Genomic DNA, 15,694 nt, shown 5'->3' with positions numbered 1-15,694 from the left:
GATTGCACTAATTTCCAATTAGTTTATATATAATATTTGGACGCCCTGTATTATTTAACTCATTTATTTAACTCGCTAACTTAAAAACATTTCAGGACATCGTTATCGGATCCCCTGGCAGTACCACTGAGAGATCCTCTAGAAATTGTACCGCATAGCAGACCAAGTCGGTCTAGCGGTTTATCCAGGCCTAAAATTCCCGGAGTCATCACAGTTTTGAGTCACAGCTGTGACGTATGTAGACAGGATGCTACTAATACCGATTCAGTCAAGTAAGAACCAAAAAAATGATTCCTCTCTCTTATTTTATCACACTTTTTATTATCGAAATTGTGTTCGAGATCATAAGCTAACCTATATTTTTATTTATTTTTACGAGATATTTATTTATATCTTAGAAAATCTTCTGGTTGAATCTATTTATCTCATCTCGCTAATACCAAATTAATTTGTACATGCCTAAAACTAGGGTTCTTAAATGTTTTCGATATTAATATTCGACATGTTGAATTTGACTGTTTATAAATGTTATATAAAATATGCTAATAATTATCCATATTTAGGTCTAGAAATGATAATGTTTATTCACATACAAGCCAATGTTTTCGTTGTGAAACCTAGTTTCTCTACTTTTCTAAATTCTAAAAATATTTGTAAAGTTAGGTTAACTCTAAACATACGTTTCATAAGTGCACAAGCGCATCGTGCAACGTCACGTTCATAGATTATCGAACTCTTTCTTTAACTTGACAACCAGATGTAACAGATTGGTGACGTCATTCATTGCTTTCGTAAATTACCTACTGCATATTCTTTTTAGTAATGATCATTATCATTTGATTTGGGGTTGTAGTTTTATTGACAGAGATGTAATGACTAAAGAATACAAGGACTAATAACACTCGAGGCCAAATTGTTACCATACCTCTAAACAGTGACGTGTCACATATTTTTCTTAACTTAGCTATATTTTTGATAAATGTTTTGACTATGCCTATGACTCTGCTGCTTATTTTGGTGGTATACTAATTAATTACAAAAAAAATGTATTAAAATGTTAACAAAAGGTGCAAAACTAGGTAGTATCGACGTATAGCACATATCAAGTGACTATGTTAAGTCCGATCTCCGGTTAATGTCGACATTAACATGTTAATGTTTGGGTTAGGTTGTGTTTTTGGTTGTTTTGTTGTGTGTTATTCTCGAGATTAACCGGGTAATGTCGACATTAACCGGACATCGGACCTTAACCGTAACATATATAATATCAAAAAATTGGCGCCGGGAGGCACGTATAGCCGCCCATACTAAAATATGTTAATAAAAAGTTGGTAGGCAGTTCTTTTAGTTTCAAAGTAAAGGAATTTTTCCAATTTTTTTTATCTCAAAAACTGCGACTTTGACTGATTTTGATGTTTTTACAAATTTTGTTACAAATATTATTCCTAATTGAAAACCGCGTTTCGCTAGCTACTGTAATTTTGGAGTTACACCCCCACCAAAACTAATGGCCAGATTCTCGGGTGTCACAGTATTTTTGTGCCAAATTTGGTTAAAATCGGTTTAGCGGTTTTTGAGTTATCGTGTTACAGACGGACAGACAGACAGACACCATGAAAATATTTTGTATTTAGGTTATTTATGACCCAAATAACTCATTTTGAGTGAGATTAAAAAACCTTGTTTTTTTTCCATCTTAATAACCTACCATACCTGTGTGTGTGTTGGTATGGTCGGCTAAAAATAGTTATCAAATTCAATAAGAAAACGCTAAAAAGTTGAAGTGGATTGTTTATTCACCAATGAATGTGGCTCTTTCTTATCGTTGTCTCAAACTCCTGGCTCTTCCTTATCGTTGCAGTTTTTACAATTGAAAGCTGATTGTAATAAACTTTATACAACATTACTACGCACAGCAAACTATTAAAAATCGCTGAAATTGTCGCTGGTGACACATCCGTTCTTCCAAAAAAATGGCGTCTAACAACACAAATTCTGCTTCAGCCAATATATGGGCGTTAAGTGTCCTTGTATTCTTTAGTTATTGCGGACATTGATCAATGTTTGTGATCAATGTCAAAATTAAAATTTGATTGGGCTGTCTTGAATTGTCATCTTGAACTTACAACAATATGATCTGATCTCAGACACACCCTAAAACGGATATTTGACAAATAATGATGACGTAACGTTGAACAGACAGTATGAACGGCGTTTTCTTAAAATCGTTAGGTTAATTAAATTAGCCTAACGAAACTAACCCTTAGAAATTAACTTAATTTCTTAGGGTTAGTGTTAAGGTTAATATTAGAACTAATTTTTTTGTAAGAATAATCTGAGAACACATTTTTTTCTGTATAGGTGCGACGAATGTCAAAAATTATATCATTTCTCTTGCTTGGACCCTCCATTGAAGTCATCACCTAAGAAAAGAGGTTATTCTTGGCATTGTGCCGATTGTGATCCTACCGTAAGTATCTGTAGAAAAATTCACAAAAAATGAGTTAAAATATGAGTAAGTTTATCCATTTTTGTTTCAGGCCTCTGAATAAATAGTCTAAACGGATATTCTCAACACTTTTTCAATTAGCTGTTAATAATTATTTACATTAGCATTAAATGTATAATAATACGCGTAAAATAAACATTTATACATATTTTGATTTATATTCTTTTATTTGTTGTTAAGACTTTTAAACTGAGTTAAGATTATTGTTATTTTCATTAACCAACCTAGTAAAAAACATTTTTACTTGCTCGTCCTACACTCAGGGGCTTCAGTGTATTCTAGACATTTTTGCACTTATGTTAGACCCCACTTTATTAAGAAAAGTTTAAAATAAAATTTGATTTGAAATTTTGGGAATTTGTTACGTTTTTCTGGGCTTATTTTATGTTATTTATTATTTATTATACCGGGTGCGTCTCAAAAGTGGCTCACCCCTATAACTTTTTTATTCTTTTAGTTAAAAAACCGAGATTTGGTATGTTAGTATATGACATAAATTAGGATTGATTGACGTATTCAAATATTTTCGGTCACTTCCGGCTTTACCGGAAATGACTACAGCTTTTGATTTTTAAATGGCACCCTAGGTATTTTTTTGCTTTATTCAATAGAAAATAATACTCTAAATAGAATGACATATCATATGTCAACTTTTGACATTTTCACATATGGTTTATTTGAAATTATAACTTGCAGTTCATAACGAAAATTTGGCTCGAAATACCAAGTGTGTGGTATCAAAGTATTCGTAAAAAAATGCTTTTTCCAAATATTCTAATGAGCCACCCTCGTTCCATTTGAAAAAATTGAGATATGATTAAAAATACAATTTGGGCATCTTCTAGCCGACCAGGACAAGACATTAAAAACGCTAGACGATCAAATCTATTTTTCCAAGGCTCCTTGATTAAAAATTAGTGTTTTTAACATAGCCATGGCACTCTAGATTGAAATTTAAAATAGGATTTTTTATTAAGCGAAAATGTCAAAAGTTCGCATATGATATGTGATTCTATTCAGAATGTCATTTTCTATCGAATAAAGTAAAAAAATACCGAGAGTGCCATTTAAAAATCAAAAGTTGTAGCCATTTCCGGTGAAACAGGAAGTGACCAAAAACAATTGAGAATATGTCAATCAGTCCTAATTTATGTCAGATCCTAATATACCAAATCTCGTTTTTTTATCTGAAAAAATAATAAAGTTATAGGGGTGAGCCACTTTTGAGACGCAGCCGGTATAACATATGTAGAAAAGCTCATGATTGACTCAGAGAGTTCACATGGCTCTCTGCCGCATGTATATAGGTAGCGATCTAGTAGACACAGCTCCAGTAGAGGTACATTACGTTATTTAACGTGATCAAAAGTTAAATGTATTCTAAATAAAACTCCCAAAAATATCAAAATTAATTTAATACTCCATAAAACTGAGCATAGAAATATTACTATTACAAGACAGAATGTCTTTGTGAGCCTCTGGAAAAAAATATCCTTCCTCCTCCTTAATATCGGTACAAGCCACGTATATTTTCGCGGGATGGTCTTTGTGCTCATCCATCAGTTCTTGCAGTTTGGTCACTTGGTGCCTGTTGTACTTGGACACGCATACGACGAGCAAAATGACGTTCGTGTGGCGTTTAAGCAGTTTCTCGACGGGCCACAGCTGAGAGGAGTGTTCGTACTCGCATTTGGTGACGATCCTGCTCAGTTTCGAGGTTAGGTTTTTATTCAGCGCCGAAAATAGCCGGTCCAAATCGATGTGGACATTTTCGAACCTAGAAATACATGTTATTAACGCGACGTACTAAAATAGAATCATTTTTATAGGCGAGGGCGTCTCTATGTTTACTTATTTCACTGAGATCATAATCATAGCCATACAGGGTCCGGCAATAGTGCGTCGAGCATCTGTAGCTCCTATAATAAAAAATTAGGAATTTTGGATAAGTGCAAACCTAAAGTATGTACTAGGAGGTATTTCAGTAAATATTTTATAGGGTTACTCAAAAACAGTGGCGGATACAGGGATACTATAGGCGGATACATACATACTTCTAAAGTCTGTGAATTGTGTAAAATATTAGGCTTTTGGGTAAAAAATGGCGCCCTAAAAAGCATATTCTAAATTCATTTTGGACCCCCCCTAAAATAAATTCCGCCCCTGCTCAAAAAAGCGAGTGGATAGGGATGATTTTTTTTAATGAAACGCCCTATATATTATTGCATTTTTGGCTTCATTTCTGATCATTTTACATAATCATAAGATATTATTTAATATGTTATTTGGGCTTGTTTTTAAATATTAAAAATACAAGAAATATCCTGAAATCAAAATTATATTAGGTATTTATTATAGTTGGTCTGTACTTACTTTGCTATAAATATCGTAATCTTAAACCGCATTTCATCTTCTTACAGTGCCATACTCTATACAGAGCGTCGGCTACCTCTCGCATGTACAGGGTGGGTCAAATTCGACGTTTTTAAATGGAAACACCCTTTTCTATAGGAGATAGACGAAAACTAATATCAGTGTCTGGAGCTCAATTTTCATCAAAAACATGATGGTGAAAACCGCACATCGATATCTGTTACCGTTTCGGAGTTACGGGGTGTTTTTCAAAAATGTGCATTTTTAACAAATTGCTGTAACTTTTTTGCTATGAAAAATTTGTATTTCTATGAAAACATTTCCAAAGCACCTTTTACGTAGAATTTAATTGTTTAAGCATAATTTTTTTAAAATTTATAATTTAAGAGTTATCAACAGAAAAATTGTTTTTTTATTTGGACACCCTCTATATTTTTAATTAACTGAAAAGAATTTAAAATTACCTTTCCAAAAATATAGCACACTTGATATTTTGTTATAATCCCCTTCGAAATACAGAATTTTTAAAAATTCGCCACTTTTAACTAGTAGGCTTTGGACCCCTTATTGATGATATGCCCTTAATGGAACTCGAAAACATTATATTTCCAGCAAGACGACGCACCGCCTCTGAACGCTGAAGTTATCAGCAAATTTTTGCAGCCAATTTCAAGAATAATTGAATAGCTAACCAAGATTCCAGCCATTGGCCGTCGAGGCCGCCTAACTTAGTGCCCATGGATATAATCCTATGGATATATTTGCGGAAGAATAAAGGTTCCTTATTCTTCCATATAATCTAGACAAGAATTAAAAATACTTAGCAGTTATGAGGGGGTATCTTTAACCCCCACCGAGTTAATCAATTCCGCGAGAAATGTTCATAAACTGACCCGTCTGTCCATAACAGAAGACGGTCGATATCAAAGAATATACCTAGCTAGAAAAAGAATGGACTCTGCCATACTGAAAAATGGTCCTACAGAAGTGGCGCCATCTATTGAGTAGGGCTTGTTTTAAATGGATCGAAGCGCGTGCTTTTAAATGAGCGTATTTATTAAATTTTACTCTAAGATATATATAATTAAATTTGACTATTAAATATTATTTTTTACACAAATTCAACAATACTAATCACAAGTATCATTGTGATGTGTAAAAAATAAGATTTAACAGTTTAATTTAACAATTATTAAATAAAATTAAAGCCAAACATGTGAAATATTATTCATTATTTAAAGTTCTTATTTATAAGTCAAATATTTAAACATCGTTTATTATAATAAATCAAGACCAACGTAATACGCCCAAAGTTTTGTAAATGGAGTAAATATAAATAGGTACTTAAATGATGGCAAAAATAAAAGACTTACATTATATTTTTAGGGCCAGAAACAGCAAATATTATTTCGTTTTAATTGATGCTCACAGCTAATTTTTTTTTCCATTACAGCCGGTGCTGTTCAAAGCCTACTTATTTAAAGAGGGCGAATTTTTATATACTCTATATCTCGAAGAGGAATTGAGCAAAATATCAAGTATGTTATATTTTTGGAAAGCTCATTTTAATTCTTTTCAATAAATTAAAAATATACAGGGTGTTCCATATAAAAATCAAATTTTCTGTTGATAATTTTTAAATTATTAATTTTAAAAAAATTATACTTAAATCATTAAATTCTACGTAAAAAGGCCTTGGAAATGTTTTCATAAAAATACAAAATTTTACATAGCAAAAAAGTTACAGAGATTTGTTAAAAATGCATATTTTTGAAAAACACTCCGTAACTCCGAAACGGTAACAGATATCGATATGCGATTTTCACCATCATGTTTTTGACAAAAATTAAGCTCCAGACACCGATATTAGTTTTTGTCTATCTCCTATAGAAAAGGGTGTTTCCATTTAAAAGCGTCGAATTTGACCCACCCTGTACTTGTGATGTGTGTCATCAGTATTTCACAAGTACACGGGATCTACAGTTTATCACCGAATACGAAAGGCACTATTTGAGAGGTTGTACAAGGCAAATATACTCAAGGTGGTTTGCCATTGCCTTCCTTGAGGTGGCGGCTCACTGGTCGCTCTATTTAGATAAATCAATATTTTTATTTAAATAACTAAAGCGACCCTACTGGCTGAGGATCGAACCCATCCCATCTCTCGCACCGCAGATCGACACACTAACTGCTTGCGCTACGGCCGGCCACCATAAAGGCAAAACGGCACAAATTCAATTTCAAGTATTACATTTTTAGTGGTTTCATAAATATTCGCGTTTTTACTACATGTGGCTCTTTCAACGGCATGAAAAATGATGTATGATCGAAAAAAAAAACAAGAAAAAAATCTCCAGTTGGCTTCTAAATGAACATCGATGACATTCCCCATATAGTTTTACATATAAAATGACGGCGATCTCCATTTCACAGCCATCTCTGAAGCTTTTTTCGATCATATTGTATAATATTAGGAATATCCGCGAAACCGTTAAAAATTTTAAAATACTTACAATACAAAAAATGTTAATTTTTTCAATTCTCCATCGAACAAAGGCATAATATACAAAGTGTTTAAAAAAAACGAAGAAAAATTATTTTTTATTTTACAAAGTTTGGCATAGAATTGTGAACACCCTATATGGTTTAAGATTACGATATTTATAGGAATGTAAGTACAAACCAACTATAGTAAATACTTAGTATAGTTTTGATTTAGGACAGTTCTTGTATTTTTAACTTTTTTTTAAAAGGCTGAAAAAATATTATTTTATTTATTTATATTTCTGAAACCATCAAAATATATTTAATATTTTAGGATTATATATAAAGTGATCAGAATGGAAGCCAAAATTGCAATAATGTACAGATTGTTCCACTTAAAAAAAATATCGCCATCCACTAGACTTCTTTGAGCCACCCCTGTAGAAGTTAAAATATGCCCGAGGCACTATTGCCGGACCCTATATAATAATTATTGTGAGGAAGCCTGTACAGGGTGAGTAAAGATTATTCATTATCTCGTTTCTTTTGAGAATAATGAAAATATATTTAACAGAAAAATTTTATGGAATATACCGGGTGCGTCTCAAAAGTGGATCACCCTTATAACTTTATTTTTTTTCAGATAAAATCACGAGACACGGTATAGTATATGACATAAATTAGGATTGATTGACGTATTCAATTGTTTCCTGTATCACCGGAAATGACTACAACTTTTGATTTTTAATGACAACCTTGGTATTTTTTTACTTTGTTCGATAGAAAATGGCACTTTTAATAGAATGACATATCATATGTCAACATTTGACATTTTGAGTGCCATGGCTCTGTTAAAAACACTAATTTTTAATCAATGAGCCTTGGAAAAATAGATTTGACATCTAATGTTTTAGTGTCTTATCCCGGCCGGTTAAAAGATGCCCAAAAGTTACAAAATAGCATACCGAGGATACATTTAAAAATCAAACGTTGCGTTGGAGTAATTTCCGGTGAAACAGGAAGTGACCGAAAACAATCCTAATTTATGTCATATACTAACATATAAAAATCTCGTGATTTTATCTGAAAAAATAAAAAAGTTATAGGGGGTGAGCCACTTTCGAGACGCACCCGGTGTATTCTCTTTCTCCCCCCCCCCCATGAGATTTAGTGAGATCCGACTTTAGCCAACCCCCACTTGAGCTCCCCACATAGTTAATATAGCCGCCTTACCTGAAATCTCTCAGCATTTGGGCGTAGTTTAAATGGGAATATAAAACTGAATTTAAGTCTTCGTTGTTTTCTCTGCTCAAAAGTCGCAACGATTCAAGTTGTGGACATTTTAAAAATACCTGAAAAAAATAATCTGTTAGTTTAAAATAATGGAGGAATAAAGAATACCATTCTGTCTCCTTGAAGTCAACATTACTAATAGGTAATAGGCGTGTCTAGTTATTACATGATCTAAGGTTGATTTTTAATAAATATTTTTTATGTGTTTCATGTCCACTTGCACCGTTTGTATAAACTTTGTTTAAAGGCTAAACAGTGATTAACTATAATAAGATATTATATAGTTAATCACTGTTTAGCCTTTAAACAAAGTTTATACAAACGGTGCAAGTGGGCATCAGACATTTAAACATGAATTTATTTTGATTCCAAAAATACGTAGTGATTCTATGTCTACGGAATATTGAGACACCCTGTATATTGGTTTACTTACGTCCTTCAGGAATGCGCCACTGGAGTATGTCGGTATTTCCAGGGTCAGTTTTTTTAAATATCTCAGGTTGCTGATCAGTTCGTAAGCACCCAGTATTGCTGAACTAAAACTAAAGATATTTTTTATGTATAGGGAAATATATACAGGGTACTACAAATTCGGGGTACGAGCATTGGTATCTCGGTAACCGTAATAGATACGAACAAGGTTAAATTGGGGCAAAGTTGCGCTTTGGGATATTCACCAATATGCCATCAAAAAAGTTTTAAAAATTTCAAGGATTGCTGAATGTTTTGAATGCTGTTCGTAGTGAACGTTTTACCCCACGTCATTGTTTGAAAGCTTATCAACATTGTAACGATGAATAGATTAAATATTTAAAAAAACAGATCCAGACTTGAAATTAGTTTAAATAAATTGTGTTCAAATGTCCGAAACAAAAAAAAATATTACTTGTGGCGTATTATTATACTCAGGAGACCGAGTTCTTTCAAAACCTGATATAAAAAATGCAGATACGTATTTAAAAAAATTACAATAGCCTCTGTATCTCACAAATTATCAGCTAATTTGAAAATCTAAAAATGTTATCAGATAGTCCTAATAAAGTGGCTTTGAGAATGTGCAATTAGTTTTTTGATTTTCTAAAAAGTAACGATAGGAAAAAATAAAATTGATTTTCAAAAAAATTAGTTTCTTCTAAACAACTCGGCAATCCTTGAAATTTAAAAAAAAAAGGATGGCATTTTGGTTAATATCCCAAAGCGCAACTTTGCCCCAATTTAACCATGTTCATATCTATTACGGTTACCGAGATAGCAATGCTCATGCCCCGAATTTGTAGCACCCTGTATAGTTATAGTTTTGGGATAATTTACCATGGTATCCTTAAGGAATCTGCTTCGGGATCATTGTATTCAGAACTAAAATTTAAAAAAAAATCAATTATAAAAAATATTTTATTATTTAAAGGTACAGAGTGTCCCATTTTTGAGTTTTTATAGAGTTTCTCGTTTATGAGTAGTTAGTATTTTGCTACGAAGAAAGATACGATGCTACACATCCTATTTTAAGAAAGTATTAGGTATTATTTAATTTAATTTAACCAGATAATTTTGCTTTCTGTCGTGGCTATCTTAATAAACTGCACTGAAAATGAACTTTTAGATAAAATTAGCTTTTTGATAACACGCTGTCAGAGATTGATATTTTTGATGTAATTATGCAAGAGTTTTACACACAGAAACTAGCCTGGAATAGCCAATAACCAAAATTTGCGAGTTAATTGCAAACAAATTATTCGATTGCTTCGATTACCTAATTTAAACCGGTCGCCTACAATAAGTATACGGTATGTCCCCGGATTGTCTTTACAAGAGGGAATTAAATCTTATATATTATTACTTATATGACATTTTGAGAAAATTCATTCTCCATAAAGATTTTTGCTTGTTCTAAAACGGTTAATCCCGTTTATACTTTTTCAAATTTCCATACCGTTTTAGAGAAAATTAAAAAAAAACTGAAAATATGGTCCTAAAAATCAAAAGGTGTTTCTATGTAAATATAATTATTCCGATCATATTTCGATTTCATTCTTTGATAGATGGGTATTGTGAATTTTGATCATAGATAAATGCAACAAGTTTAGATTGGAAAGCCGGTAAAAATTTTGGGTCGCGACCGTTATACGCGATCTGGCGCTGCTATAGCGGTCGCTAAGAACAACGGCAAACAAAAACAGAAATAATTTTCTCTTGTCAAAGTCAGAATCTTCAAAAATCATAATAATCTTTCAAAATCTAAACCATATCTAAACCGCTCTCATTAAAGAAATTCCGATCCTGTTTATAGCGTCCATTTTCAAAATAATTATTGCTATCTTGTGAGCTTAATTCAAGTTTTATTTACTCCAACCGGTGATAATTGTGAAAAAGTGGCATTAAAAACTTAAAAAGCTGTGCTGTGAACTGTGAACAACCATCGTGGATCGTGGCATAACGTCGGTTTCCAATGTTTCATAGGTATTTCATACATACGTCCTTAATAGCGCCAAATAGTGTTTACATTGTCCTTATGGGCACTTTCCAATCTAAACTTGTTTCATTTATCTATGATTTTGATTAACGTCATATTTATTGCTGTTGTAAAGTATCACATTTTCCGATAACTATTATCACCCTATCCTTAGCATTGAACTAAATAAATTTTGTGCTTCTTTAGTATTTTAAAACAGCAAAAAATATGACTTTAATAAAAATTCTATCAACAGAGCTATCAATAACAATCTGTAAAGCAATCTGTCGAAGAATAAAAACGAAATTATATTACCATAGAAACGCGTTTTGGTCTATAAAAAAATATATACAGGGTATCCCATTTAAAAACACAACATAATTTTGAGTTATATTTCGAAAATGACAGCTCCTAGCGAAAAACTAGTTAGTAACTAGATTCTACGTGAAAACTCTTCAGGACTCAGTTTTCACCCTTTCGATAAGTTATATAAGATAATCGGGATACGAGGGGAGTCAAAAAACGCAACAATTTCAAATTCGCCTAGTATTTCAGGAACTGCTAGTGGGTTAAGACAAATCTGTGTGTAGCATCTTTAATTTCATAAAAAAGTAGCATAATGATGCGAAAACCGCATCTTAGAATCTCTACTCACAAACAAGAAGCTCCTGAAAATGGGACACCCTGTCCATGGTTCACCCTGTAAAATAGTAAATATAGAGAGTTTAAAAAGCCATCATTACCTACTTGTTACACGTGGCGATCTCCAAATCGGTCATATAGGGCGAATTATTGATAATGTGCCTGAAAATATTTTTCTTTTCGCTTTTTTCAATATTCCCTTCTAAAATATTAAATTTTCTAAAAATTAAACTCGCTATAATGCGGATTTCTATGTTACCCTGTAAGATACACAGTGTCAGGGCAACTTTTTTAAGTCCTTTACAGTGTTTCGACAGTAAAATGTCGATAGCCGCGTTAACGAAGGTCGGATTGCATGTTCGAACATGCAGGAAGGACAGTTCCTGGAATTCGACATGTTTAAAGGAACGTTTTTCGGAAATTTCCTAAAAATTTTAAGTTAGTTAAAAACAAATATATTATAAGTATATATTGCTAGTACCTCCTTTACACAATGAGTTGAAAGTGAAGCCAAAGAATAGAAATAGGAATATCAATCTTGCATAAGTCTATCCTTTTAGTTCGACATGATTTTCGTACGCACGCGCCAAATAAAACGATCTGATTCGTCTACTTCATCGCTGAACGCTGTCACCTGCGCGCGCACTATTTTAAACTTTAAATATTAATAACGAATAATATATTATTTTTTTATTGGAAATGGTATTATTTCAACCGGTTATTTTAGATATTCATCATATCTATCCGTTTCTCGTTTTTGTTTAAATATGTCAGAGATTAAATTTAAATTTATAAGTAAAGGCGCGAATAGTCAAACGCTAAATTGATTTACGTGGTAGATAGAAACTTAGAAAACTACTTCTATTGGTTAGTATGAAATAAATCAACTAATCGCGAAGCACTTCTCACGTTTGCGTAGTTCAAAGCTGTTGAACGAAAAGGACCGACTTATGTGGATTTTGTATAGCTGATAGCTCCATCTCAAAAATTTGGATTCAATTTCTGTTCCTTACTAGCACTATATTCTTATAATACAGGGTGGTCCGAACTGTATTCCGGAAACTTCGGCAGCATATTCTGCAGATAAAAATAAGTAAAAAAGTTCGTATAAATGTATGTCCTAAAATGCTTGGTTTCGGAGATACAGGGTGTAGAATTTTCATTTTTATTTGAATTTTTTCCAAATAATTTCTGAAGTAACGTCAATATTTGGATGAAAATTGGAATCTTGGAACTTTTTGACATGAAAAATTTGATTTTGTTGTCAATATGACTCCTATTAGTAGATGGCGCCACCTACATATTTTTTAACTGGTTTGAAAAGTAATAACTTTTCGTCCGTACCTGTACTGAGTAAAAAATATACATTTACGATGTTTTTTACATAAAATAGGCCTCTTGGTAAAAATCGCTACGTGTAATAGTTTTCAAGATATTTGGAATCGAAATTAATAATACCTGTCATCATTGACATAAATTAAACATGTTGACTAAATAGTTATTAGACTGAAATAATAAATTTGAAATCTTTTGTGCCAAAAGTTCAATAGAAACTGTTTTATCATCATTTTTTGCAGAAAAATTTATCATTAATTAAAAAAAATCCCAAATTTATTATTTCAATGAAAAGAGATATTTTTTGCGTGAAAAGTCACAGAGATGTATATTTTTTCCTCGGTAGTTTTATACAGGTACGGACAAAAATTATTACGCTTCAAAACAGTTAAAACATATGTAGGTGGCGCCCTCTATTGGTAGGAGTCATATTGACATTAAAATCAAATTCTCATGTCAAATAACTCCCAGACACCAATTTTCATTCAAATATTGATATGACGTTACTTAATTAATTATTTGGAAAAAAAATCGAAATAAAAATGGAACTTCTACACCCTGTATCTCTGAAACTAAGCATTTTAGGACACACATTTATAGGAACTTTTTTACTTATTTTTATCTGTAGAATACAGTTCGGACCACCCTGTATATTTGGTTAAAAACATTCTAAAGCCCCGCCTACACGTTTACTACCGCTGTATCTTTGATTTAAACTGACAGGCGCAAGACGTAAGGTAAAACGTTATGTATAGACGGAGCTTAAGATCAACTAAAATCAACTTACAAGAGAATTTCTGTAATTACAAGGGTTTTGACACAAAAATGTCCTGACAATGTCCCAGGATTTCTCTGTTCGGCTTTCGAATACTTCAGACAATGACCTCTTCCTCAGGGATATTATTTGTGGGGCTGAAGTTCTGACTAAAAAATATAACACTGTACAGGGTGTCCCATTTTCGTGTGTTTTACAGGGTTTCTCGATGGCGAGTATTGTAGAGTGAGATGTCTCTGTATTTTAGGAACTAAGAGGGCTACTACAAATCTGTGTGTGTAGCATCTTTAGTTTCATAAAAAAAGTAACACAGTAATGTGAAAACCGCATCTTTGTATCCAAGTCTACACATAAACGAGAAACCCTATAAAACACACGAAAATGGGACATCCTGTACTCGGTTATTAATATTTAAAAAGTTAATAAGTTGCAAAATAAAATTTGAACTGATTTCCATTTTTTGTATATTTATATTTTTATGTCTTTATTTTTCTAAACTCTAAAAAAAAATCGACTTTTTTTTAGTGAAATAATGGATTGGCATGGACGTCATCTGTTTTTTTTCTGTCATCGTCTGTCGAAATCTTCCCTGAGTTGTAAAACAGAGTATAGCTTTAAATAAATACACTTACCGTAGCAGATTATTGTGATATAAAACCTTTTCCGTTCAAAGATTTTAACCATGCCGAAAGGCTTGTAGTCTAAAAATGGCACATTTGCCTTAGATTTTATTATAAACTTCTTTAAATTCCTCAAATTGCACACTATATAGTCGTACCTCAATGGACTTTTCTCGTAGTCGTCTGCGTCATATAACTGTAACATATTATTTTAAAGTTACAAAATCTATGGGAAATCCCATCAAAAACATAAAATATAAAAAAAATGCCAGGTCCCACCTTAAGGCGGTTCTTCCACGCCAGAAAGTAGAGGGATCTCATGAAAAACCAAGTCAGTTAATTTAGTTAGTGTCTACAGGCTTGGTGCATTCTTCGCCGGTGCTGCCATCATCGGAGAATCACGTAAATAACCGAGTTATACAAATACACGAGCTTAAATAGCGAGTATACGAAATATTCGTTATAATTTGAAAAGTATTAGTAAGTGCATTTGGGGGAAATTTTTTTAGAAGACGTTCATAAAAAAATTAAGCATTAGTTGATTAAAAAAAAGTATACCGTTAATGTTGATTAAATTATATTGTATCCTCATAGTATAGGCTTGATGCATTTCAGTTGATTTTAAAAATTCCGACCGCAGCGCTCGTCACGGCAAAAATCAGATGTTTTCGCTCGGAATTTTACGCAGTTCCGATGTTGATCGCATTGAAATAATATTATTAAAATCGTGGTTTTGTCATAATATTTAAGTATTTTCGTTTTTAATAGTGCTGTTATTGAATAAAATAATCAACTGTAAAAAAATAAAAAAGTTCTATATTTGTCGGACGCGAACCTGGGACCTCTCGATCCCGAAACGACGGACTTACCAATGGAGCCACAGCTGCTTTCGTAGGAAGGCTATAGCTAGGCATTACTTAGTTCCGCCGTACATAACGTAATAATAAGTACCATCTGACAACAGTGCTAAAATGTCCAATGGTTTATACGTCATTCCCACCTCTTGTTCACCTCTTGTTCAAGCCTAACCCAAAATACCAAACGCACGTGCTTTGATTAAGGTTTGCTTAAAGTTTGCAGAGCTTCAGCGTTTGCCATAAAATAGCGAGCAATTTGTTACAAAACTATATAAATTATATATCACTGTAATCACAAAACTTCAATCTATTTTCGTGTTGTAACGGAATTTTAAATTATGTCTTTACTTTCGAGAA

At 32.6% G+C, this 15,694-nt stretch overlaps 1 protein-coding gene across 1 annotated transcript; it reads right to left on the bottom strand.

Annotated features, from left to right (window-relative positions):
- Positions 1–3,907: 3,907 nt before the first annotated feature.
- Positions 3,908–15,394, bottom strand: LOC115888816. Its single transcript, XM_030908671.1, has 9 exons — positions 15,350–15,394; positions 14,493–14,676; positions 13,873–14,009; positions 12,010–12,175; positions 11,856–11,952; positions 9,971–10,015; positions 9,093–9,201; positions 8,600–8,718; positions 3,908–4,286 (listed from the first exon to the last, which is right to left on the bottom strand). The coding sequence occupies exons 1-9, from the start codon at positions 15,392–15,394 to the stop codon at positions 3,923–3,925; spliced, it is 1,266 nt and encodes a 421-aa protein (XP_030764531.1). The 3' UTR covers positions 3,908–3,922.
- Between the last annotated feature and the right edge of the window lie 300 nt (positions 15,395–15,694).

This window comes from Sitophilus oryzae, unplaced genomic scaffold (assembly GCF_002938485.1).
Source record: "Sitophilus oryzae breed Bouriz unplaced genomic scaffold, Soryzae_2.0 scaffold_1168_pilon_pilon, whole genome shotgun sequence".
NCBI lineage: Eukaryota > Metazoa > Arthropoda > Insecta > Coleoptera > Curculionidae > Sitophilus > Sitophilus oryzae.
Note: the sequence above shows the minus strand (reverse complement) of the source record. Positions and strands in the feature narration are given on the sequence as shown.

What these genes read in the sequence shown, in the direction of transcription:
- LOC115888816 (XM_030908671.1), bottom strand. Translation starts at nt 15,394, where the DNA reads ATGCCTAGCTATAGCCTTCCTACGAAAGCAGCTGTGGCTCCATTG. An exon ending in GACACTGTGTATCTTACAGG is followed by an intron (nt 11,953 to 12,009) that starts GTAACATAGAAA and finishes TTAATATTTTAG; the next exon opens with AAGGGAATATTGAAAAAAGC. An exon ending in CAAATGCTGAGAGATTTCAG is followed by an intron (nt 4,287 to 8,599) that starts GTAAGGCGGCTA and finishes ATGTATTTCTAG; the next exon opens with GTTCGAAAATGTCCACATCG.